Source organism: Heterodontus francisci, chromosome 32 (assembly GCF_036365525.1).
Source record: "Heterodontus francisci isolate sHetFra1 chromosome 32, sHetFra1.hap1, whole genome shotgun sequence".
NCBI classification, from domain to species: Eukaryota; Metazoa; Chordata; class Chondrichthyes; order Heterodontiformes; family Heterodontidae; genus Heterodontus; species Heterodontus francisci.
In genome coordinates this window covers 15,376,276-15,402,965 of record NC_090402.1, presented here as the reverse complement: position 1 = coordinate 15,402,965, position 26,690 = coordinate 15,376,276, and the positions used below count along the sequence as shown (strand labels likewise).

Below are 26,690 nucleotides of genomic sequence, written 5' to 3'. Positions count from 1 at the left end.
TTCCCAGCCTTTTTGATGATCTCTCTGCCCTGTCTGGAAAAAGATTTTCCACAGATTTCTATTCCAAATTCAGAGGCCCCTCCAAAACTACCTGGATCATGCTTCTTCCCACCCCGCTTCCCTTAAAGACTTCATCTCTGTCTCACAATTTTTAAGTTCTCAGTGCAACTCTTATGAAAGCATTTTCTCCACCACAGCTTCTGAAATATCCTTTTTATTCAACTAACATTTCCCTTAACAGTGGTCAACAGGATCTCGACCATATTAACTATTTCTCAAGCCTCTATTTTCACTTCTCCCTGTTTTCCGCACCTTCCACTGCTTCTTCTTTGGCCTCCTTGTCTCGAGAGACAATGGGTAAGCGCCTGGAGGTGGTCAGTGGTGAGTGGAGCAGCACCTGGAGTGGCTATAAAGGCCAATTCTAGAGTGACAGGCTCTTCCACAGGTGCTGCAGAAAAATTTGTTTGTCGGGGCTGTTACACAGTTGGCACTCTCCTTGCGCCTCTGACATTTTTCCTGCCAACTGCTAAGTCTCTTCGCCTCGCCACACTTTAGCCCCGCCTTTATGGCTGCCCGCCAGCTCTGGCGAACGCTGGCAACTGACTCCCACGACTTGTGATCAATGTCACACGATTTCATGTCGCGTTTGCAGACGTCTTTAAAGCGGAGACATGGACGGCCGATGGGTCTGATACCAGTGGCGAGCTCGCTGTACAATGTGTCTTTGGGGATCCTGCCATCTTCCATGCGGCTCACATGGCCAAGCCATCTCAAGCGCCGCTGACTCAGTAGTGTGTATAAGCTGGGGATGTTGGCCGCCTCGAGGACTTCTGTGTTGGAGATACGGTCCTGCCACCTGATGCCAAGTATTCTCCGGAGGCAGCGAAGATGGAATGAATTGAGACGTCGCTCTTGGCTGACATACGTTGTCCAGGCCTCGCTGCCATAGAGCAAGGTACTGAGGACACAAGCTTGATACACTCGGACTTTTGTGTTCCGTGTCAGTGCGCCATTTTCCCACACTCTCTTGGCCAGTCTGGACATAGCAGTAGAAGCCTTTCCCATGCGCTTGTTGATTTCTGCATCTAGAGACAGGTTACTGGTGATAGTTGAGCCTAGGTAGGTGAACTCTTGAACCACTTCCAGAGCGTGGTCGCCAATATTGATGGGTGGAGCATTTCTGACCTCCTGCCCATGATGTTCGTTTTCTTGAGGCTGATGGTTAGGCCAAATTCATTGCAGGCAGCCGCAAACCTGTCAATGAGACTCTGCAGGCACTCTTCAGTGTGAGATGTTAAAGCAGCATTGTCAGCAAAGAGGAGTTCCCTGATGAGGACTTTCCGTACTTTGGACTTCGCTCTTAGACGGACAAGGTTGAACAACCTGCCCCCTGATCTTGTGTGGAGGAAAATTCCTTCTTCAGAGGACTTGAACGCATGTGACAGCAGCAGGGAGAAGAAAATCCCAAAAAGTGTGGGTGCGAGAACACAGCCCTGTTTCACGCCACTCAGGATAGGAAAGGGGTCTTATGTGGAGCCATGTTGAATTGTGCCTTTCATATTGTCATGGAATGAGGTGATGATACTTAGTAGCTTCGGTGGACATCCAATCTTTTCTAGTAGGCTGAAGAGACCACGTCTGCTAACGAGGTCAAAGGCTTTGGTGACATCATGAAAGCAATGTAGAGGGGCATCTGTTGTTCGCGGCATTTCTCCTGTATCTGACGAAGGGAGAACAGCATGTCGACGGTCGATGTCTCTGCATGAAAGCCACACGCTAAATAAATGCAAGTCTTTTTTCTTTCAAATATTTATTCCCCCGCCTCTGCTCTTTCCAGAGTGATCTGTTCTCTCTCTCTAATATCCTTGTTCATTCTTCCATCACCCCAACATCTAGCTACCCTTCCCTGCCACTTTTCCATGTAGCCACAGCATATTCAATTCACCTCTTGCTACACCCTTGCCCAGAACCCCAAACATGCCTTCGACATCAGACAGACATTTACATCTGCTTCCTCCAATTTAGTATAGTGCTCTGCATGTAGTGCTGACGACATACACACACACACACATACACACACGTGCAGATGAAGTGGTTAGTCTGCCTAAAACCTCTGTGCTGCCCATAAATGTAACCCTGATCTCCGTTTGGTTTACCACTAACCTCCTCTCCCATTGCCACTTAAACCCCTTGGCATACACTATCCTAAATCATAGGACATTGTATACCAAGTTCAATGTAAACTTCAGAAACAGCACCTCGTCTCTCTCCTGGATACTCTGAAGTTCCTAGTCTGAACACAAACCTTAATTAAATACCCCATTTTGTTTATAGGAGGAGAGACCTGGAGATCTCACTAGGTGAGTCCGTATCTGGGGGTGCGAATAGTGTTGGAATTTTTTAAAAAACATTAATTCTCAGGAGGTGGGCATCACGAGCAAGGCATTTATTGACAGAAGACCCAAACCTGAAACATTAACTCCTCTGTTTTCACCACAGATGCTGACCAGCCTGGAGCTTTTTCAACATTTCTCATCTTTGCTTGGCTTATCTTTCATTTTCAATTCTGCCAAAACGTTATGCTTGAAATGTTGAACTGCCTTTTCTCTTCACAGAATTTGATGAGCACAGCGGGTATTTCCATCATTTTGTTTTTGTTTCAGATTTGCAATATTTGTATTTTTCCCATTTTGATGTGTTTTGTTTGGGCAAGGGCTATAGCTTTTTCTATACTGATGAGATGGGGACAAATGGTTTCTCTCCTGTGATTGGTACCCTTGAAATAGGTACATATTGAGCCACTGGGTCAAAATCCTGGAACACCTCCCCAACAGCACTGTAGGTGCACCTACCCCTCATGGACTGCAACGGTTCAAGAAGGCAGCTCACCACCACCTTTCCAAGGGCAATTAGGGTTGAGCAATAAATGCTGGACTAGCTCATATCCCATGAACGAAATTTTAAAAAAATAACAGAGGTGTCCAAGCTTTGCGCCTGAGGGGCCGCATTATAAATTTTGTCCTACATAGGGGGCCGGTGAGCAAATTTTGGAATGATAATAGATATTATAAATTTATTTCACTTTTAATCAAAATCACAAAAATGTGTATTTTTGTGAACAAGCTTTAAATAAGATCAATTTATTAACTTACTTTCTCATCACAATGTTGGACACTGATTTTTAGGGAGATACCTGGCATGGTTTCTGCTTATAGAAGTAGACAAAAGTCTGCCCGCACGCTTGATGTATGGATGTGGTGTATTCCAGATAAATATTCAACTGTCATAATGATCTTGACTGCCCTCTGTCTTTCTCCCTCTCCTGAGTCTGATTCTTTCTCCATCCCTGTCTCTCTTTGTGTGCCCCTCTCTCTCTCCGCTCCCCCCCCCACCCCTCCACTCACTCTGTAACCACCTTCCTCTCTGTCTCCCCCCTACTCCCTGGGCCCGGTTAACCCAGCACCCTGCCGCCTCCTCCTCGGTGACGGTGGCAGAGATGAAGAGCCCGGAGCCCGAGGCCCAGGCTGGATCCATACGCAGACAAAGCCAGTGCTGGGCTGGGGGCCTGAGCTCAAGGTTGAGAAGGCTGCACTGGGAATGGAGTTCGGGCGGGAAGTGCCGGCAGACACGCAGCTCAGCCAGAGTACTGTCATCTTACTAAAGGAACCAGAACATAAGATACTGAAGCACTCCTGCTATCTTGGTAAAGGAAGGCATGAGCAGTGAAAGGTCTCCATCAGGTCAGAAAAGGAGCTCCAGTCATTGGCAGAAGGTTTCAGCAGGCTGGAAGAAGATAATGATGGATTTCCAGCGGAAATTTCTCATCCTTGGCAGGCCAGATGGAAACCTTTGGCCGGCCCAATTCTGGCCAGTGGGTCATATGTTGGACAACCCTGTATTACAACATAAAAAGGGTAGTCCAGCAATTTCATTAACTTTAATAGTAAATTTCAATATTTAAAACAGCAATTGAAAAAGGTGCACTGGCAAAGATTTAGAACAGCTATTTTCTAGCCTTGTTTGTAAGGTTTCAGTCTCAAGGTCAGTTGTCACATTTAACCAGAATACCATTGGTCAGAATAATTTCATCATGTTAGCCAGGGTTATGCCTTACAAGAAGGTGGACCCGTCAATAATACTTGTAGAACCACCTAATTTTTGAGCTGTGGCACTTTAGGTAGCGCTCTCTATTGAGTCAGGAAGACAGGGCTTCAAAACCCACTTCAGGGGCTTGAACACATAATCCAGGTAGACACTTCAAAGCAGCACTGAGGAAGTGCTGTACTGTCAAAGGTGCTGTCTTTCAGATGAGACATCAAGGCTCCATCTGCCCTCTCAGGTAGGCCTGAAAGATCCCATGGCATTATTTACAGTACAAGAGAAAGCTAGCTGGAAATATAAAAACACATAGTAAGAGTTTCTATAGATATTTAGAAAAGAAAAGTTAAAGTGAGCGTTGCTCCTATAGAAAGTGATTCTGGGGAATTAATAATGGAAAATAAGGAGATGGCAGATGAATCGAACAGGTATTTTGCATTAGTCTTCACTATAGAGGATACAAGTAACATCCCAGAAATAGCTGTAAATCAGGAAATGGAAGGGAGGGAGGAACTCAAGAAAATTACAATCACCAGAGATGTGGTACTGAGCAAATTGTTGGAGCTGCAGGCTGACAAGTCCCCAGGTCCTGATGGACTTCATCCTAGGGTGTTAAAAGAAGTGGCTAGTGAGATAGTTGATGCATTGGTTTTAATTTTCCAAAATTCCCTAGATTCTGGGTAGGTTCCAGTAGATTGGAAAACAGCCAATGTAACTCCTTTATTCAAAAAAGGAGGGAGATAGAAAGCCAGAAGCTACAGGCCAGTTAGCTTACCATCTGTTTTAGGCAAAATGTTAGAAGCTATATTAAAGACATTATAACAGGGCACTTAGAAAAAAAATCAAGGTAATCAGGCAGAGTCAAGATGGTTTTGTGAAAGGGAAATCACGCTTAACCAATTTATTGGAATTCTTTGAAGTAACATGTGCTGTGGTTAAAGGGGAACTGGTGGATGTACTGTACTTAGATTTCCAGAAGGCATTTGATAAGGGGCCACATCAAAGGTTACTGCAGAAAATAAAAGCACATGGTGTAGAGGGTAACATACTGGCATGGACAGAAGATTGGCTAGCTAACAGGAAACAGAGCAGGCATAAATGGGTCATTTCCTGGGTGGCAAAATGTAATGAATGGTGTGCCACAGGGATTAGTGCAGGGGCCTCAACTTTTTACAATTTATATAAATGACTTGGATGAAGGGACCAAAAGTATGGTTGCTAAATTTGTTGATGACACAAAGACAGGTAAGAAAATAAGTTGTGAAGAGGACATAAGGAGGCTACAAAGGGATATAAATAAGTTAAATGAGTGGGCAAAGATCTGGCAAATGAAGTATAATGTGGGAAAATGTGAAATTGTCCATTATGGCAGGAATAATAAAAAAAGCATATTATCTAAACAGTGAGATTGCAGAGCTCTAAGATGCAGAAGGATCTGGGTGTCCTAGTGCAGGAATCACAAAAGGTTAGCATGCAGGTACAGCACGTAATCAGGAAAGCTAACAGAATGTCATTGTTTATTGAGAAGGGAATTGAATACAAAAGTAGGGAGGTTATGCTTCAGTTTTACAGGGCATTGCTGAGACCACATCTGAAACACTGTGTACAGAATTGGTCTCTATTTAAGGAAGAATGTAAATGCGTTGGAAGCAATTCAAGAGAAGGTTTAATAGATTAATAACTGGAATGGGCGGGCTGTCTAATGAGGAAAGGTTGGACAGGCTAGTCTTGTATCCGCTGGAGTTTAGAAGAGTAAGAGGCGACTTGATTGAAATATATAAGATCTATGGGGACTTGACAGGGTGAATGTGGAAAGGATGTTTCCCCTTGTGACAGAATCTAAAACTAGAGGTCACTGCTTAAAAATAAGGGGTTTTCCATTTAAGACCGAGATGAGGAGAGGCTTGAGGGGCCGAGTGACCTACTCCTGCTCCTAATTCATTTGTTTCAAAGAAGAGCAGGGAAGTCATCCCCAGTGCTCTGGCTAACATTTATTCCCTAATCAACAACACGAAACAAAATGATTATCTGGTCATTATCTCATTACTGTTTGTGGGTCCTTGATGTGCACAAATGAACTGCCTTGTTTCCTACATTGCAATAGTGACTACATTTCAACAGTGCTTCATCGGCTGCAAAACACTTGGGATATCCTGAGGTCATGAAAAGCACAATATAATTGCAAATCTTTCTTTTTAAAAATTCTTAGTTCGCATATGAATAATTCATTAGGTCCTTTAATTCCTTTAAAGGTCCTTTAAAGGAGACTTTCTGGTTAACTGTCACCTTGTAAACAGTTCCATTCGCAATTCCACAGATAATGAGGTCCGTGCCCACATGCAGCAAGTCCTGCACATCATCACTTGGACTGATATATGGCATGAATGTTACTTGCCAGTTAAGTGCCAGACACTCCATCTACAACAAAAGGCAATCTATCTACCTCCTGCCATTCAACAGCATTCTAATGCCAAATACTGCACTAACAACATTCTGGGTGTTACCATTAACCAAAAGCTTAACTGGGCCAGCCATATAAATACTGTGGTTATAAGAACAGGTCAGAAGCTGGAAATTCTGTGGCAAGTAACTCACTTTCTGATTTACCAAAGCCTGTCCACCATCTACAAGTCACAAGTCAGGAGTGTGATGGAACACTTGCCTAGATGGGTGCAGCTCCAACAACACTCAAGAAACCCGATGCCACCCAGGTCAAAGCAGCCCACTTGATCGACAACCCATTCACCACCTTAAAAGTTCACTCCCTCCACCACCAGCACACAGTGGCAGCAGTGTGTACTATCTACAAGATGCATTGCAGCAAATCACCAATGTTACTTTAACAGCACCTTGTAAACCCACCTCTACTACCTAGAAGGACAAGGGTAGCAGACATATGGGAACACCACCGGAATTATATCACCGTTCCTTCACTGTCACTGGGTCAAATCCTGGAACTCCCTACCTGTGGGAGCACCTTCACCACAAGGACTGCACCTGCTCCAGAAGGCAGCTCACCACCTTCTCAAGGGCAATTAAGGATGGATAATAAATGCTGGGCTTGCCAGTGGCAACCACACCCTGTGAATGAATTAAAGAAAAACACCCACCTTCGATCATGGATTAGGTTCATTATCTCGTGGAAACTGGACAATACAGCTTTCCTAGCTTAGAGGGGTTATCACAGTATAACTCATGATTATTAAATCTAGGATTATAGTAAAACACCCCTCTTGCTTCTGACAGTTATAGCTGACTATATAGTTAGACTGCAAATCTCATTTATAATTAAATTGTATCAAAATCCAACAGCTAAATAATCAGTGCAACCAATTCTGTATACCGTCTGTATTCTGGGAATTAATTACTTTTAAACCAACGAAGCTGCTATGGGGACAAAAATATAAGTTGTGGGCTACAAAAAAAAAAGAAAAAATACTTTAATTACAAATAAGAAACTGGACATACTTGGCTCGCAAAACGGTCATGGCACTGTCCCTGCGATCCTGCCACAATGCATGCAAAAAAGCAATGGCAGCACGATGGATGAGAGGGGGGCACCAATACTTTCCTTGTTGCTTGGAGTCAATGAATTCCAGTACCACCTGTAGACAGCTCCATTCCCCCAGGATAAATTCCTGTGAATATACACCACAGGGCAGACTATTAGTTTTAAATTAAGTTTGGTCAATATGACATCCAGATTTTAGCTGCACTGTGTGAGGCATGCCCTCCAGAGACAGGCTAATTTTTATTTCTCACCTTTGACCCAACTGCATCATCTTTCATTTCCAAGTTGAGGAAGAGCTCAATCAAGCCAGGCTGCGTTTCCACAGCAACAGTTAAAAACTCCAGGATCATCACCTTAATCCGCATATCCTGAAACACAAAAAATGTTACTTAACTTTCTAACAACATCTGGAGGAACTGACTTGTCTGCATCGTTCTCATTTTTAAGCTTCTTTTCAGAATGCTGTTTGTACCAAATGCAGTGTACATTTGCTTTTATCCGAGTTAGCAGCACAGGGCATTAGCAATTATCATTTTGTGAAATAAGAGAACAGGCACCTCTGTCTTGCTCTGCAGTCTATTAAGAAATGCATCACGTATTGCTGCAGCATCACTTCCAAGGCAAGCATACACTGACATTGGAGCCACCTGTAATGTATAAAAAAAATGTTTCAATGCATGTATTTATAACCCTTCTCTTTTAACTTACCCATCCTCCACAAATTACGTCTTCTCATGAGCTGCTCTCCTACAGCTGGCAATGTGGGATGTTCAGTCCAAACCCTTTCACAATTACTTATTTCATCAGGCATGTAAAGCACAATATCAAAAAAGCTTTACTTGCTTTGATGCTACACCTCAAGAAAACCTGTACGGATTTCACGATTTTTAAGTGGTCATCCATAATTTTTAACATTTTATAAGCATACCATTTGGGAGGGGAGTGTTTCATGTTCTACGTAAAGTACCTAATTACGCTATAGTACATGCATGTAAGCGATATACATTAACATGGTGATAAAAACTTATGAAAAAGATAAAAATGATAAATGGCTGCTAGTTGACTGAATATTGGAGATTTTAGATCGCTATCACATTCTCTTCTCAAGTGATAACAGGTTTACAAGTCAAAGCTACCATCTTTTAACTATATTTGTATTCCATTTAGAGTGGGAGAGTGTATTGAGTCTCAAAATCTAATCTCTCTGCCATGAAAACAAGGTTTAAATCAGCAACAGTCCAGGAGTGGGTCTCAAGGCAAGATCGACTCAAACACACTGCTGGCAGAGACTGACAGAGGGATTGTAAACAGCGTCTCCATACTGGTATTACGCATTCTTCTTTCTGTCTCATCTATCTCCCTACTCATTCTTGCAATCCTCTCTTATTGTCTGACTATAGATGTCAACCGTTTGAAAACAGAATAGATATTGCGGAACGATTATAAGGCAACATCAAGGCATTCAGATATGAAAATTCTCAATAACATAACTTGAACAATTTGAAACTACTGTCTTAACCCTGCCCCCTCAACTTCTAGCCTGTCGAATCTCGACCCAGAGCCTGCCTGTAGTCCCATCCGACATCTTGACTCTCAAACTGAAGCCTGGCCATAGGTCTGGTCCAACCGAGTTTACACAAAGCTAACATACAATTTCAAATTACCACTAAAGGTACATCACTAGTGAGAGACAGGGTAGCTCAACAATCTGTTTCTCAAGGTTTATGGCATTGGGATTCATTAAAAAAGATTGAAAATTGTGATCTACTCACACTAGAGTATTACAATGTCCCCAAATAACACTGTTTCCCAGGACCTGATGACCTGCATCTTAGGGTTCTATAACAGGTAGCTACAGAGATAACAGATGCACTGGTTATGATTTTCCAAAATTTCTTACATTCTAATACGGGCCCAGCGGATTGGAAGTTAGCAAATGTAACACCACTATTCAAGGAGGGAGAGAGAAACCAGGGAACTACAGGCCAGTTAGCCTGACATCAGTCACCAGGAAAATGCTGGAATCTATTAAGAAAGTCTTAACAAAATACTTAGAAAATCATAGCATGATCAGACAAAGTCAACATGGTTTTACAAAAGGGAAATCATGTTTGACAATGGAGTTTTTTTTAAGAATGTAACAAATAGGGTACATTAAGGGAAGTTGATAAGGTGCCACACAAAAAGTTAATGCGCAAGATAAAGGCTCATGGAGTTGGGGGTAATATATTCTGAACGGAAGATTGGTTAAGACAGGAAGCAGATATTAGGGATAAGCAGGGTATTTTCAAGTTGGCAGGCTGCAACTAGTGGAGTGCTGCAAGGATCAGTACTGGGGCCTCATTTACAATCTATATTTATGACATAGATGACGAGACCGAGAGCAATATATCCAAGTTTGCTGACAATACAAAATTTGGTGGGAATGCAAGCTGTGAGGAAATGACAAAGTGGTTGCAAAGAGGTATAGACAGTTTAAGTGAGTGGGTAACAAGGCGACAGGTGGAGTATAATTTTTTTCCCATGCATTTGCTGCCGTTGTCCTTCTAGGTGGTAGAGGTCGTGGGTTTGGAAGGTGCTGCTGAAGGAGTCTTTGAGAGTTGCTGCAGTGCATCTTGTAAATAGTACACACTGCTGCCACTGTGTGTCGGTAGTGGAGTGAACTTCTAAGGTAGTGGATGGGGTGTCGATCAAGTCGGCTGCTTTGACCTGGGTGGTGTCGGGTTTCTTGAGTATTGTTGAAGCTGCACTCATCCAGGCAGGTGGACAGTATTCCATCACACTGCTGACTTGTGCCTTGTAGATGGTGCACAGGCATTGGGGAGTCAGGAGGTGAATTACTCGCCACAGAATTCCCAGCCTCTGACCTGCTCTTGTAGCCACAGCATTTATGTGGCAGGTCCAGTTCAGTTTCTGCTCAATGGTAACCCCCAGGATGCTGATAGTGGGGGATTCAGCGATGGTAATGCCATTGAACGTCAAGGGGAGATGGTTAGATTGATGTGGGGAAGTGTGAGGTTATTCACTTCAGTAGTAACAGAAAAGCAGAATTTTTTTTAAAAGGCATGAAACTTTCAAATGTTGATGTTCAGACAGACTACTCATACATACAAGATTCAGAGCGTAGAGACTGAAAGGTTGTTTTTCCTGGCTGGGGAATCTAGAACATGGAAGCACTGTCTCAGGATAAAGCGTTGGTCGTTTAAAATTTCTTCACTCAGAGGGTTGTGAATCTTTGGAATTGTCTACCCCAGAAGGTTGTGGATGCTCCATTTTTGAGTATATTCAAAACCGAGATAGGTAAGATTTTTGGTCTCTAAGAGAATCAAGGGATATGGGAGCAGGCAGCAAAATGGAGTCGAGGCAGAAGATCAGCCATGATTGTACTGAATGGCAAAGCAGGCTCGAGGGGCCACATGGTCTATTTCTGCTCCTGCTTACATTCCTGGGTGACAAAAATGTAATTGCTTTCTGTAAGACGAAGTGCTTAAGACGCATGAAATGTAAGTACTTGAAGGTAAAGCACCCTTAGAACCAGTTAACATCTCCACATATTTACATATAAACTTATAACCGCCCCCCTCACATGCACCAGTTGTCTCTCGGTGTACATCGTTCAAGTGATCATTCTTGATACACGAGTCCATATCCTCAGTGTCAGCAGGCTATCTACCACAGATGAGCCCAATTTTGTCCTTAGTCAACATGCACATAGGCACGATTCCAGCAGCGTTTGCTGGGCAGCAACTGCGAATGAGAACTTTTGGTCAATTTTCCCCTCTCAACCCCAGGAGGTTAGAGACTAATAGTAGTACTCCTACTGAGATCAGCTACTTCAAACAACTAGAGTTCAAACTTGGGACACAAACTTTAAAACATAACCTACCATTGCAAGTCTCTTCAGGAGCTGGATAGCAAGGCGTGGCAGTGCAGGATCATGCCTGTGGTAGATATACTTTGCTAAAACTGCTATCAAATTATTACCGTGGGTACCTGAAATAGTTAACATGAACACAAAACAAAATCAAAAGCCAAAAAACAAAATCAGCTGTGACATTAATCTGGCTACAAGAACTGTTACAAATACCATATTGATACCACCAGACTTTACAGATGGATTATACCAAGAGATTCAGTATTAAGTAAATGATTCTATGACTTTCTGGTAACAGTCAGTGATGATTGGGTGGGAGTGAAGAGCAAGTGAGCTATGACTGGCCACTAGAAAGCCAATTCCACTTGTGTCAACATTATGGAGAATTCTTTTATTCCCCCTCACACCCTCTGTCTACTCAAAGAAATGGACAGCAGAGCCTTTACCAAAAATGTCCTTAACTATTAGATTTATTGTCCTTTTCCCCCTCAAAATATTACTTAATCTTTAATTTCCAATTTGTCATGCCACCCAGCTAATTTAAGGTATTCTAGTTTTCAAACTTAACCTGTCTGTATCCACTTCCAAAAGCAGTGCTCCTCAGCCAGCTGGAAACTTGGTATGGAACAACACACAACTATCAATGCCACACTGTGGTCATCTAGCAGAAAGTGCAATTCGCAATGCAAGCTGAATTATGCTTTCTTATAGCTCCACAATAGAGGACAGCATTCCATGGAGGTGGTGTAGGGCTGATAGAACTCAGTCAATGACAGAAATTTACTGGACACAACATTCCAGTTTGATGCTTATTCCATTAACCACATGATTAAGCATTTAAAAAATAAACAATATTTTCAAACTCGCTAATACATGCTCCTGATAAGTATTTAATATTTGTCTGGACATGTTTCCCAAACCCTACCAAACTATGCTCAATCATCTCACCGGATTCAAAAGTAGTTTTCCCACTTCAACACAGAATGACTACCAACAGAAGGAATATCTGCCACTGCAAGAGACGAATTTAGTCTTTCAAAGTGTCTCCTGACAATGCAGCCCAGTGGCGGCGTCATCAGAGTGCTCTGAACTTTGCACATGTGCAGAACAGACTCTTGTGGTCAGTATGGTGCTGCGCATGCGCAGCCTGCGTCAGCACCTGGCTTTCCAGGACCAATTCGCACACACTTGCGACAACTGGGCGGCACAGTGGCGCAGTGGTTAGCACTGCAGCCTCACAGCTCCAGGGACCCGGGTTCGATTCCGGGTACTGCCTGTGTGGAGTTTGCAAGTTCTCCCTGTGTCTGCGTGGGTTTTCTCCGGGTGCTCCGGTTTCCTCCCACAAGCCAAAAGACTTGCAGGTTGATAGGGAAATTGGCCATTATAAATTGTCACTAGTATAGGTAGGTGGTAGGGAAATATAGGGACAGGTGGGGATGTTTGGTAGGAATATGGGATTAGCGTAGGATTAGTATAGGTGGGTGGTTGATGTTCGGCACAGACTCGGTGGGCCGGGGGGCCTGTTTCGGTGCTGTATCTCTAATCTAATCTAATCTAACGTCATCGCGTACTGCAACGTCTGCTCACCACGTGCTCCCCACCATGCCATTTCTCCTCCCTCGGCCGCTAGCTCCCCACTTCACCCTCTCACCTACCTGTGGGCCACTTGCTCCCTGCCTCGCCACTTCTCCCCCCTTGGCCAACTGCTCCCTGCTTCACCCCCCCCACCTACCTGTGGGCCGCTCACTCCCTACCTCACCACTTCTCCTCCCTCGGCTGAAGAGAAGCGTGATGGCAGAAACTAGAGGGGTACTGTTGGGGGTGGGATGGAGCAGCCATTGGGGATTTAGGTTTCATTTGTTTTTGCTTTTGTGATAAATTGAGCAGTGCCATCTATACTACTGGCAGCTACCAAAATGTCGCAGACAGTGACATTTCAGTGCATGAGGCTGCGTTTGCACATGTGCAAGTTCTGCGCCACCTAGTGGTTGCATTGTCAGCAAATGCAGCCTTAACCTTTTTCTCCTGGTTTGTGACTGGTTAATTTCAGTCCTTCTGTAAACCCAAAATATGTCACTTAATGCCTCCCTGGAATTATTGCTTCAGCAATTGATATGCTGTGTTGCAACGGGACACTCAGAACGGGTAAAACATTAGCAGCAATAACAATTCCATCCTATTCCTAAATGTTATTTCTGATTACTCATTGCTTCCCATTATTATTACATACCATGCTGTGTCAGGGCTTGCTCCAACGGTGAGACCACTTCTGATGATGGTTTCAGTTTGATTACATTATTAGTTATAGAAAATGCTAGCTTGATGGTCTGAATGAGGGTCTGACCTGATCCTTCAGATCCACTGCTGCATTTAGTTTTGGCAGTTGGTTGAGAATGCAGGAGAAAAAAAAGCAGGAAGTTAGATAAAATTTATATTCGTAAATTGTCAAAACTAGGAGATATATAAATACTCAGCATTAGGGAAGAGGAAAAGTTTCACATTTACAATATTCTTTAAGGGAACTTACTGGTAATTATAATTATTTTTCTCTTTTTACTCCTGTTTATCTATATATAGTGGTCTTTTACTGCAATGCAGCAGTCTTCAGCAGCAAAGACAAAGCAGTTTAGCTATGCAACGTTGCAGTGTCTATTTTTCTTTACTTAAAATACAAACATTTCCACTGCATTTAATATTATACCTTCAACTCCCCATAACTTTCGATCAGACCTTTTTAAAATGCTTTTCTAACTTACCAAAATGTTAATACCTCAATATTAACTGATAATTAGCATACCACCACTAGACTAAACTGCAGGAGAATGTACAAGCAATCTATTGTTTTGATATTTAATTGAATCAGAGATCTATTGTAGAACTGTTAGCAGAAAAGTAGTGAGCAAGAAAAATTCCTTCCACTCAAAATTTTAAAATCCTAAATGATGTACAAATGAAAGAAATGCAATTGATGTCATGCAAATATTTCTTTTTTTGATCAAAAGTTATTTCAATCTGCGGACTCCAAAATCTCATGAGATAAACAAACAGAATAACTAACCAATTACAGAGCGCCGACCAACAGCTAAAACCTCCTAACTCACTTCAAAGGGCTCGTGAGCCAGTTGCCTTTCACAATAGGTTGAGAGGTTCAGCAAGTTAGATTGCCGGCCAATCACATCTAGAATTTGAATCCCGTCCAAATGGCGGAATACATACGCACAGGGAAAATCCAGAAGAAAAGTCCTTTTGGTCCATCAAGCCAACTCAACCAGAGTCTGCATTTGATTACTTTATCACAGGCTTAATCTCCGTCACCACTTATCGATTTAGGGAACACTGATTTTTTTCAGGGGAGGCAGAGGAAATAAATTAGCGTCACTCATATCACTACAACCTTCAATTACACTCAAGATACATCGATCCAGCTCCTTTAAAAGGTGTCAATTGACTTGAATGAACTACCCCTCTTCTAAATGTTTGTTCAACACATCCACTATCCTGGGCAGAAAAAATTCTTAGCATTGTTCGAAGCTCGCGAACATTCTATTTGTGCCCTCTATCCTGTGCCCATTGTCCAAATACTTCATATTTCACCTACAATTACTGAGGGAGTGCTGCACTGTCACAGGTGCTTTCTTTCAGATGAGACGTTAACCCGAGGCCTTGTCTGCTCTCTCAGGTGGACATAAAAGATCCCATGGCATTTCGAAGAGGAGCAGGGAATTTATCTTGTGTCCTGGCCAATATTTATCCCTCAATCAACATCACAAAAAAACTGATTATCTGATCATCATCACATTGGTGTTTGTGGGAGCTTGCTGCGTGTAAACTGGCTGCTGCGTTTCCTACATTACAACAGTAACTACAGTTTAAAAAGTATTTCATTGGCTCATATGCGTTTTGAGATCTCTGGTGGTCATGAAAGGTGCTATATAAATGCAAGCCGTTATTGTTAACGATGAACAATACTTCATTTTTCTCAGAGGCATTCATTTCCTTTATTTTTAGTTTGCTTCTTGCCTGATTTAAATCCTGCATACCTGCCATTTAGGTGAAGCCCATGTTGTACGAACAGCTTCCCCACCCCAAAACTTCTCCCAATGCTCTTGGTACCCGAAATCCTCCCTTTTACACCATCATTTTAGCCATGTTTTGATATATCTTACTTGTCCTTCCTAATTAAATCAAGCGCACAGTACTGGGAGTAATCTGAAGATTCTCTTCCCTTGGTCAACAATAAGACTCACTAGTGAAATGAGTTCGGATTGGCTCAATACAGTTCCCAGTAAGCATGAGTTTATTGCACAAAAAGATCTACCAATCAGCACTAAAATCTTGTAACTTCGTTCAGTGAAACAACAAAGATAACTGAAAAACAGAACCGTCAAACTGAACATTAGCACCTACTTTTCTAAGATAACTGCTGAGGAAAAGATAAAAAGTTTTGCTTTGCATCCAACATGCACTACATATGACCCGAGAGCATGAGGCCAAGACAGACTGGGAAGGGTGACAAAATTATCTATTCAAAACGTGATATGCTGTACATTTAGGTATGCACAAAAAGCAAAAAATCTAAATAGCAGCTGACTTTCAGCAGATTGCTTGAAGTTTACAAAGTGTAATAGCTTTACATGAACCAATTATATAGTACCCTTCACACGCAACCTATTAATCCTTTTACAAAGTTTTGCGAATACAGGTATTTTATATTGTGCAGCATTTAGAAAGCTTTCTAGTGACATCAGTCAAACCTCTGTACTGCTGAAAATACAAAGGAAGTTGATTGGAGTTCATATAAACTAAACCTTGCCTAACCAAATTCCGTATTACAACTTACCTGCTGGGCTGTGCTGCCATTACTGTATCAATGGTGTCCACACCAACAGCCATAATATTTATGATGGCCTGCCCTGCTTCTGTGTTTGCCAAACAATGGGTGCACAAAGTCTGAAGACTCAGTGAGCTAGGAAATGGAGGAAAGAAAAATATTAAGTTTTGTGCAAAACAATATCCTCCCTCTCATCAGCCCACCCCAAAAATAAACTTAGCCTGGAAACTTGCATCATACCTGTTTTGTGATTCCTCCGCAGGATTCAGATGCAGGATGGTATAAATAAGTTCAAAAATCAGGCAACCTGAAGAAAATGTAATTGCAAATTGATTGAAATTACATCATATACACCCGTTGATTACCTGCACATATATTGCTCATCTTAATGAAAATTTAACAAAATAGGGGAGACTAAAATAAATATTGCTCTATTGGTTTCTTCCATGGTTTAACATTGAACCTGTTTCCAAGGCAATTATTGGGCATGGTAATATCACAATGTGAACATATATGTTAGCAGACATCAATTTAAATGACCAGGGCTCCAATACAATCTGGGAGCCACCTATAGCCTATTTCCCTTCAACTGCAGCCCTCAGTAGAACTGTTGTTCCTTGTAATGGGTGAAAAGTCCTGTCCTGCATCATGTCATAAAATTTCTGTGCTATACCCTTGCTTACAAATTTTTAACTAGACCAAATATGGCAAACATAAATTGGGATTTTATTAACTGCTTTCTGAAAGGAATACTTTTGTCCTTGTTGTGTAGGTGTGTGCGGTAGTTGAGCCAACACAGATCATCAAAGATATTACACACAAATTATACCAAAACCACCAAGCTCCAATTACAAAAATAAATCGAGGCTCGCAATGGTTTGCAGCTGCGTAATGTTTCACAGAAAGGGTCGTCATGCTACACTGGGAGGCAGGAGAACCATGGTGCTATCTATGTCTCTTGCACTCTGGCAATCGAATATAGATCAGTGGTTCTCAAACCTTTGCTTCCACAGAACACTTAGGTGGGGCAAGAAAACCCTGCAGACCACCTACTTGTCCTACCACACCTGCTTTCACTTGCCACAGAAAAAAAAACCTCATCAGAATTAATGGGAAGAATGGTGCAGCTTTTGATGAGACACCAATGAGGCGATGTTTGGTTTCAAACTGGAGAGCTTCAGTCTCACATCGGTCTCCATGTTCAGCCGGTTCCTCCTCTTCATTTTCAGCCCCAAAAGCATTGAAAAACCAATCTCGCAGTTATGTTATGTTGTAACAGTAACATAAATCTTGCTTATGCAACTACATTGTTGCTGCTCGCACTTATGACTCGTACCATGCATGCAAAAGCAGGCCTGTTTGTGAGATGTCATGAGAGTGTGGGGATGAGTGTTCTGGCCTGTTCTCTTGTATGGCCCTGACTGAGATGTTGTGCGTCAGTGACTTGCACTTTGGACCACCTGGAGGACACTGAGAACCACCAATATAGGTTACCAGTTGGTTAAGAAAGATACTGGCATTTCCTCAGACATGCCTTTTGTGAAAAGATCAGCTTTTTACACTTTAAATATAAAGCAATATGGAAATGTACATTTGATATTTGACTGCCAGTTACATAGTTCAACTTTATTACATCCTTTTTCAACTAGCAGGATATAATGGTGAGGCAGGAATGTCTCATGGGAATAAGGCTTTTTTTCTTATTCGTTCATGGGATGTGGGCATCACTGGCTAGGCCAGCATTTATTGCTCATCCCTAACTGCCCTTGAGAAAGTGGTGAGCTGCCTTCTTGAACCGCTGCAGTCCTTGGGGTGTAGGTACACCCACAGTGCTGTTAGGAAGGAAGTTCCAGGATTTTGACCCAAAATGCACTTAGATAAAAATCTCAAAAGGACCCCATTTAAAGAATTTGAAAGGGGACTCGGAAACTAAAAGCTTTATTTTATAGAATCGGAATAATTGTGTTTAAGTGTAATATTGTTTTGCTGTTTTCATATTGTTGGTGTGATTCCATTTGTAGCTTTAGCCTGAACTAAATGCTTTGACAGTGTAATGCCAGCTAGTGAAGGTATCAGACAAATATGGCAAACGTCCAGTCTTCTACTGCAAAGCTTAGCGATACAAGGATTTCATGCCCGAGACTGTTTACTCCTATCCACTGAATGTTATGAATTTTAAGTGTTGGATCATTGAGTTGATTTATGGAACCTACAATCTGATGAAAATGTAGAGCCAGTGTTGGGAATGGACATAATATCTCTCTTCCCTTCTTTAAGATGCTCCTTAAAACCTACCTCATCTGACCTAATATCTCCTCATGTGGTTCAGTGCAATTTTTTGGGTAATGCTCCCGTAAAGCAACTTGGGATGCTTCGTGTGAAAGGCACTATATAAATGCAAGTTGTTCCTGTTATGTTTGAACCAAGTTTCACAGCCCGCCAAGATACTGCAAAAGTAAACTACACCATTGTCTCTTTCTCTTCCTCTCCAGGGAAAGAAAGCAAATAAATGTCATTGCAATGCTCCTGCTTAGCCGCGTGGGTGCAGGGCTGTCCTGCAGCCTGCAAGGTACTGTGCAGGCCTTGCTCTGTGATAAATAACTTTTGCATGCAGTTGCACGATAAATGTGCACTGATAAAGGAAGGTCACATAACAAATTTTAAAGGGAACATTGATCATTAGGAAGCAAGACAATCCCAGAATCCATTAAGTAAATGTACGACTCAAACTACTGAATCTCCAGTTCAAAAACAAACATTCTTGTGGCTTTTCCTCCATTTATGTTGGAAAGTGCCTGAACGATCAGCAACTTGAAATCAAGAGCTAAGTAGGTGGCAAGTTTTGGCTGAAACCATTATTCCCTAATGAAACATACTGCAGAATTGTTGTGAACAGTCCTGAACAAAAAGTTAATTGATTTTGATAATGTCACAACAAATTTGTTTTTCCACTCTGTGAATTGAAAAGATTTCCAAGCAATGCATGAACAATCTGTTGCAGATAATTACCATGGTGTATTAGGTTTTCTCAGCATGCCCAATAGATTAATAATTAATTTGGTGCCTATGAAACTGGTTGGAGGAACACCCTCTGTGATGGCTGGAGAAATGTAAATTCGCGAGCTTCACTACTGGAAGCAGTTTTCTGACGGGCTTTTCCATCGAGGAGTCAGAAAACAGAATCACAGGTAAGCAATACCAGACAGATTCAGCAGCATGCTGCATCAACAGTTAAAATTATTAGTGTGCAATCAAAAGTCTGTATCAAAATATACATGGTGAATTAAGGCTTTAAAATTGGTTATAAATACACTTACCAATTAACTAAACCATACTGTTAAAGCACAGTTGTCTGCTGTGAGAAATTGTTTTAAATATCCAAACGACCACATTACTTCCATTTCCAGGGCTTTTCAAACTTAGAATAATTTATTTCAGGAAATAAAGTCCAAGTACTAAGACAACAAACCTACTGTATCAAATAATAAATGCTACACAGTGCGACTTGAAAGTTGCATCATCAATAGCACTAATGCATACTCATATACCTTAAATATGCTAGTAGATACAATTAAATAGGTAAGCTTAGTTCAAAAGGCAGCACACTCTCTCAGGTCAGAAACTCTACTCCAAAACTGGACAATATATTTTACATTGGCAATGCAATAAATTACTGAAGAAGTGTGTGTTGTCAGATGCACCATCTCAGAGGAGATATTGAGCCAAGGCTTTGTTTGCCTGCTTTGCTGGCTCAAGGGAATATTGAAGCTTTCATGTCATTATTGGCAGGGAGTTCTCCAAGTGCCCTGACCAACTTTCCTGCCTCATCCACCATGACCAAACACAGATCAACAATCATTACTGTTAATGGGAGCTTGTTGTGTACCAAAATGGCAGTCGTGTCTACTCGCATAAGAGCAATAACTGTACAAACTAATTCATTATATATGAAATGCTTTGAGAGTTTGAGGAACATAATAAGGTGCTACATAAATCCTCTGTCCAAATTGAGAAGAGGTTTATAAATGATTTATGTAGGAATTCTTACCAATTTCCTCTCGTATGCCATAGATGTTGTAGCGCCATTTATGGTAGGTTGGCAGCAACTCTTTCAAAACAAAGACCACACAAGGCAGAAGTCCTCGACTCTGAGTACTTCCCAGCTGTCCCTGTGGAAATGCACAAAAATGATGTGACATGATGTGTGTGTGAAGCATATACTAATTGGTTATCTTCATCTAATTGTATCCGTGACAATGAAATACAAAGCAGGATACCAAGAAAATAAGGACCAAAAGGCCAACCCTATGAAGTATGTGACTGTAATCACATACTTTCCCTACACACCAGTATTACCACTGTTTTATCTAGATATTAAATATGTACCATCCATTATTGTGTGGTTATGAAGAATGGATTGGACTGCTGAATACCACAGGTAGTTCCAGCAGTACCATAATTTTGCTCTGCTTTTTTGCAATATTAGCCACTTGTCATTTTAAAGCATCGCCTACCTCGCTCCTTTCTACCAACCTACGCTTTGACATTATGTATCAGATGTATGGAATCACGTGCTGAGCAAACACTGAACCTTTATACCATTGCGGTATGTACAGAAATCGGCTCGCGATATTATAGCCCTGATCTCCAAAATTGTGAACACCACCACATGGTTTAGACTAAAAACTATTAATTCAGTTTCCTTTAAGAAGAATTATGCAGAAGAATAAATCAGCAAATAGAAACACCATGAGTTCCTCACTGATACTTTTAGAATTATATTTTGAAACCAAAATTGAAGCTATTTCATGTAATTTCTATGCAAGTGCACACATAGCTGTGCCTGACTACAGCAACCTACACATGGAACTGCATGAACTAAGCCAAAAGTATAGCTATAAAATTGCGAATCAAGATAGATTGCAAAGATGTAAGGGCAACCCTTTAGATACCTGATTCAAGCAATTCACTACCTCCAGGACAAAAAAAAACGAAGAGGCTCTGTCTAGCTGAATCCAATATAAGTAACTTTTTAGCCATTTCTGAACAGACAGGAAACTAAAAATCAGCCTATCCACTAATCTATTAAATATCCATAACATGATCAGCAGAGTTCAATAATTGCTGAGGCCATTAAAAGTTTTCATAATAAGGAGCAAATAAGCAGTGCAACTTAGCATTGTGAAAGCCTCAGATGGAGTTGCACATATTTATTTACATACAGAAAAAAACTCCCTTCTAGCAACCAGCTCAAAGGAGCCAACTTAAATTTGTTCATTTTGACTTTAATCTAAAGTTTTAGACAAGATGGTCAAATCTCATCAAAACTAGTACAGATCTCATTCTATTTCAGGGCTCCCAATATTTTAATTACTCAATAAACAGAGACTCAACAGAAAACATAAGCAACCATTTCACACATGTCTGCGTGTACATGCTACCTTCTGAATTACTGTGTGTTTTTGGTAGTGTCACATACATTTTTTCACTAACCAGTAAAAAGAGCAAAGTAATGGCGATATAATACAAAAGCGGTTTATTTTGCAGCAACTACCATTCAGTTTTGCTTTTTTTAAGCTCTCAATTTTCTCTTTCCTTTCTTGAGGGTTCCAAAACATGATGGATTAACTATGGATTTTGGTGAAAGGAAGAGAGATTTAGGAGGTAGTTTCTGCAAATTAAATCATTGTGATATTGAATGAAAAGTAAAAAAGCTACCATCTGTCTGAGCTGGACGGATACCAAGGTTAGAAGGCAACAGTGAAAATGTTCCACCACCCCATTACAGAGTCATAGATAGTTGCAGAGTCATTTATAGCACAGGCGGCCATTCAACCCAGCGAGTCCATGCTGGCTCCCCAAAGAGTTAAGCTGTCAGACCCACTCCCCGGCTCGATCCCCATAGCCCTGCAAGTCTATTTCTCTCAGGTGGGCATCCAACTTCCTCTTGAAGTCACTAATTGTCTCCACTTCCACCAACCTTGCGGGCAGTGAGTTCCAGGTATTACCGCCTACTGCGCGAAAAAAGTGCTTCCTCATATCCCCCTGCATCTTTTGCCCAAAACTTTCAATCTGTGCCCCCTAGTTCTTGTACCATTTGTTAATGGAAACAGCTTTTCCTTGTCTAACCTATCTAAGCCTGTCATAACCTGTACATTGCTATTAAATCTCCCCTCAATCTCCTTTGTTCTGAGAACAAACCCAGATTTTCCAACCTAACCTTGAAACTATAATCCCCAGACCCATTCTGGTAAACCTCCTTGCACCCAATTAAGGACCTTCAGATCCTTCCTGAAGTGTGGTGACCAGAAATGGACACAATACTCCAGTTGGGGCCTAACCAGAACTTTATAAAGGTTCAGCATAACCTCCCTGCTTTTGTACTCAATGCCTCTGTTTATGAATCCCAAGATCCCATATGCTTTACTAACCACTCTCAATATGTCTTGCCACCTTCAAAGATGCACCTCCAGGTCCCTACATTCTTCAGAACAGTGCCATTACGTATATATTGCCTTGCCCTATTTCTTCAGCCAAAATGCATCACCTCACACTTGTCAGTATTAAATTCCATCTGCCACCTCTCTGCTCATTCTGCTAGCCTATCTTTGTCCTGTTTGAAACACCTCCAAGTTTGGTGTTGTCAGCAAATTTTACGATTCTACATTGTATTCCAAGATCCAAGTCAGTTATATAATCGCAAAAAAAAGCAGTGGTCCCAGTACCGACCCTTGGGGAACACCACTGCCTACCATCCTCCAGTCTGAAAAGCAACCATTTACTACGACTTGTTGTTTTCTGTTCTTAAGCCAATTTTTTATTCAGTTGGACACTGACCCAACCTTTTATGTGGTAACTTATCAAATGCTTTCTTAAAATCCATATAAACATGCACCCCATTCCCTTCATCAACTTTCTCTGTCACTTCATCAAAAAATTCAATTAGATTAGTCAAGCACCATCTGCCTTTTACAAATCTGTGCTGGCTATCCTTAATTAACTCAAAACTTTCTAAGTGTCCGTTGATATCTTCCCTGATTGTTTCGAAAACCTTACCCATCACTGACGTTAAACTAACTGACCTCTAGTTGCTAGGACTGTCCTTACACCTTTTTGAATAAGGGTGTCAACATTTGCCACTTTCCAATCCTGCCACCCCCATATCCAGGCAAGATCATAGAAAGCCCTCCCACTGTTTACATCCCCACTTCCTTTAGCAACCTGGGATGAAAACCATCCAGACCAGTTGATTTATCGACCCTAAGCATAGCCAGCCTTTTTAGTACTTCACCCTTCAATTTTTATCCTATCCATTACCTCTACTGATATTTTGTCAGCCACCATTTCCTTAGTGAACACTGATACAAAGCACTCATTAAGTATATTAGCCTTGTCCTGCACTTCTGAGCATATATTAACCTCTCTGTCCCCAGTAGGCCCACTCCTCCTCTTACTACTTGCTTACTATTAACATGCCGGTAGAAGATCTTGGAGTTCTCTTTCATGTTGACTGCCATTCTATTTTCGTTTTTTCTCTTTGCCAGTCTTATTTTCCTCTTCACCTCCCCTCTCGACTAACTGTATATGGCTTGGTTCTCACTTGATGAGTTCACCTGGCACGCATCATACACCCTCTTTTTGTTTCATCATCATTTCTACCCATCAAGGAGCCCCGATTTTGGTTCCCCTACCGTTCACCCTTGTTGGAATGTTCCTGGTCTGTACCTGAAGCATCTCTTCCTTAAAGATAGCCCATTGCTTCGATACAGCTCTTCCTGCCAGTCTTTGGTTCCATTCTACCCTGGCTAGATCCCTTCTCATAGTGTTGAAATTAGCCCTCTTCCAATCCAGATATTCTACCTTATTTTCTTCCTTGCTTTTCTACATTACTAGTCTAAACCTTACAATATGATCGCTCTTACTGAAGTGCCCCTCCACAGACACTTAGTCCACTTGGCCTAAGTTTTTAATCTTCTTTATAGTTCTATTGCAGGCTTTCAGAGATTATTTAATTTGAGGAAAGGCTAAGCAATTTAAACACATGAGTTTAGGGAGCAGTTTTACCTTGACAAGTGTTGTAACCAGTCGGAGAAAGGCCATTGTGACACTGTACTCGCCCTGTGGTCTCTCAATGCTCAACAGAAGGTTACCATAACTACCAGCCTGCATTCCTTCAGCCCTGCAAGAAGGAAAAAGGTTGACTGTTATACATCCATTTACCCCATCAATTCAGAGAGGCAACCTTTCTCAAATAATTGACACAGAAAGCTGCAGTGTTAATGGACAACTCCTGAGAATCAACACCATCCCCCACGCCCTCAATGAGTGCAAAATTTACCACTACTCCCCACCAGGACAGTAAAAGGCAAATTAAATGGGGGACAGGGAAATATTTTAAAATCCCATTAGGATGGGTGGGGGAAAGAAGGGGGCATTTAAAAAGCAGGACTACAGAAACAGGAGAGAGAGCAAAGTTTGGCTCAAATCTTTAATGCCAGCATTTGTCGACACCCATGCAATAAATCTTCAACAAAAATAAAACAAACATGAGCTTTGCATCATAACCCAGCATCTTTCAAATACCTGGAAGCAAATTTGTTCAGTCACTAACAGAAGTAAATCAAGTAGGAAGGCTCCAAGAGAATATAGTAAAATAAAAAGGTTCCTATGTAACCCTTATTTCTGAAGTTTCTTTGTTCACATGCATACTATTCATTTGCAGTGCTTTAAGAAATCTAACTCATATGCACCTCTAATCCTGTCTACATTCTGCAACACATTTTCATTCTCCAGGCATTTTGATAGTTGTTGCTTGCATCCTCTCTTCCATGAACATTCCTTTTACTGCAAATCCTTGCACCAATTTTGATCTCCCTCATTTCTGTAATTTTGTGTAAGGAAGATGGCCAAAAGCGTGTGCGTGCACAAAATGGACTGGATCTGACAGGAGCTCCCATTTAGCCCCTCAAGCCTGTTCCACCACCATTCAATGATATCATGACTAAAATGTGACCTAATTTCATACACCCACCTTTGTCCCACATCCCTTTGGTAAGAAAAATCTACCAATCTCAGTTTTAAAATTAATTGATCTGGCAAGGAATATATAAAGAGATTTATTTTAAATATTTGCTACCTACTAGAACTATCTATACATTTCCCCCAGTCAGCAGTAACCTTCAACTTAAAGTCAGGCATTTCACGAACACACAAGAACACAAGAAAAAGGAGTAGACCATATGGCCCATCCAGCCTACTCTGCCATTCAAAACGATCATGGCTGATCTTAGGATTCAACTCCACTTTCCTGCCCACTCACCATATCCCTTGATTCCCTGAAAAACCAAAAATCTGACTATCCCTTCAATGTATTCAACGATGGAGCATCCATCTGGGGTGGAGAGTTCCAAAGATTTACAACCCTTTGAGTGAAGTAATTTCTCCTCATCTCAATGATCGGAGACTGTGCCATGTTTTAGATTCCCCAATCAGCGGAAATAATCTCTACCCTATCCAGCCCCTTTAGAATCTTACATGTTTCAATGAGATCATCTCTCATTCTCCTAAACTCCAGAGAATACAGGCCCAATTTACGTAGCTTCTTATCATAGGACAACCCATTCATCCAGTAAGCAAGGTCAGCATAGGAAGGCAGTACTGGTTACAAGAGAAAGTAATGGAAGAGAGTGACAACGGAATAAAATATTAAAAAATGTAACACTTTAATCTGTTATTAGCCTTAAGCAAGCAAATCAATCATAATCCTACATTTCACTTTGTAACAGAATTAATTTATAATCCAATACCTGAGGGACTGAGCAATCCCAGTGACTTGAGTCACAGAGTATGGCAAGAAGCCTGTGTGCTGTAGATCTGCCCACACCTAAGTACAGAAAAGAATTTCTCTTAGGTATACAATAAACATAATGCAAAATTCTACATTTAAACAAAGCATGCATGCAAACAAAATTTTTTTTTTAACTGCATTACAGTTTAAAAAATGTTCTTCAAATCTAAGCTAAGTGATTGGTCCACACTAAAACACAAGAGTAAATCTCATTATAAATTACTCTTCCTTTGCGCAATACCAGAGTCAAGTATGATTTTGTAACGGTTACATATTAAATCTAGCCAATTGGTATCCTTGGGCTGTAAGTTGTTATTCCATTTTATTTTTGGTAATATCTTCAAATTTTGTTTGTTTCCTCACTTCAAAAATTAAGTGGATAAAAGCAAGGTAATATCTGCAGATTCATTTGATCTTGCTGGATTCTGAAGGCTACTCAGACAAAACAGCTTTGTCACTTTGTGGCTCATATTTCATTTGATATTCCCTACCTGAAGGATACAGTTCAAGACAATATACTGGTGCCATG

General features: G+C 41.3%; 1 protein-coding gene across 4 annotated transcripts in view; it reads right to left on the bottom strand.

Moving 5' to 3' along the window:
* The window catches only part of nup188 (nucleoporin 188), a 93,472-nt gene that overhangs the window by 32,828 nt on the left and 33,954 nt on the right, over nucleotides 1-26,690 (bottom strand). For all 4 annotated transcript variants that reach the window (XM_068012315.1, XM_068012318.1, XM_068012316.1 and 1 more), the window contains 10 exons: nucleotides 26,121-26,197; nucleotides 24,379-24,493; nucleotides 20,363-20,483; nucleotides 16,555-16,621; nucleotides 16,324-16,449; nucleotides 13,714-13,847; nucleotides 11,496-11,602; nucleotides 8,167-8,256; nucleotides 7,861-7,977; nucleotides 7,567-7,736 (listed from right to left, as the gene is read on the bottom strand). In XM_068012315.1, coding sequence (XP_067868416.1) covers nucleotides 7,567-7,736; nucleotides 7,861-7,977; nucleotides 8,167-8,256; nucleotides 11,496-11,602; nucleotides 13,714-13,847; nucleotides 16,324-16,449; nucleotides 16,555-16,621; nucleotides 20,363-20,483; nucleotides 24,379-24,493; nucleotides 26,121-26,197 — 1,124 coding nt within the window. The remainder of the gene's footprint in view (nucleotides 1-7,566; nucleotides 7,737-7,860; nucleotides 7,978-8,166; nucleotides 8,257-11,495; nucleotides 11,603-13,713; nucleotides 13,848-16,323; nucleotides 16,450-16,554; nucleotides 16,622-20,362; nucleotides 20,484-24,378; nucleotides 24,494-26,120; nucleotides 26,198-26,690) is intronic.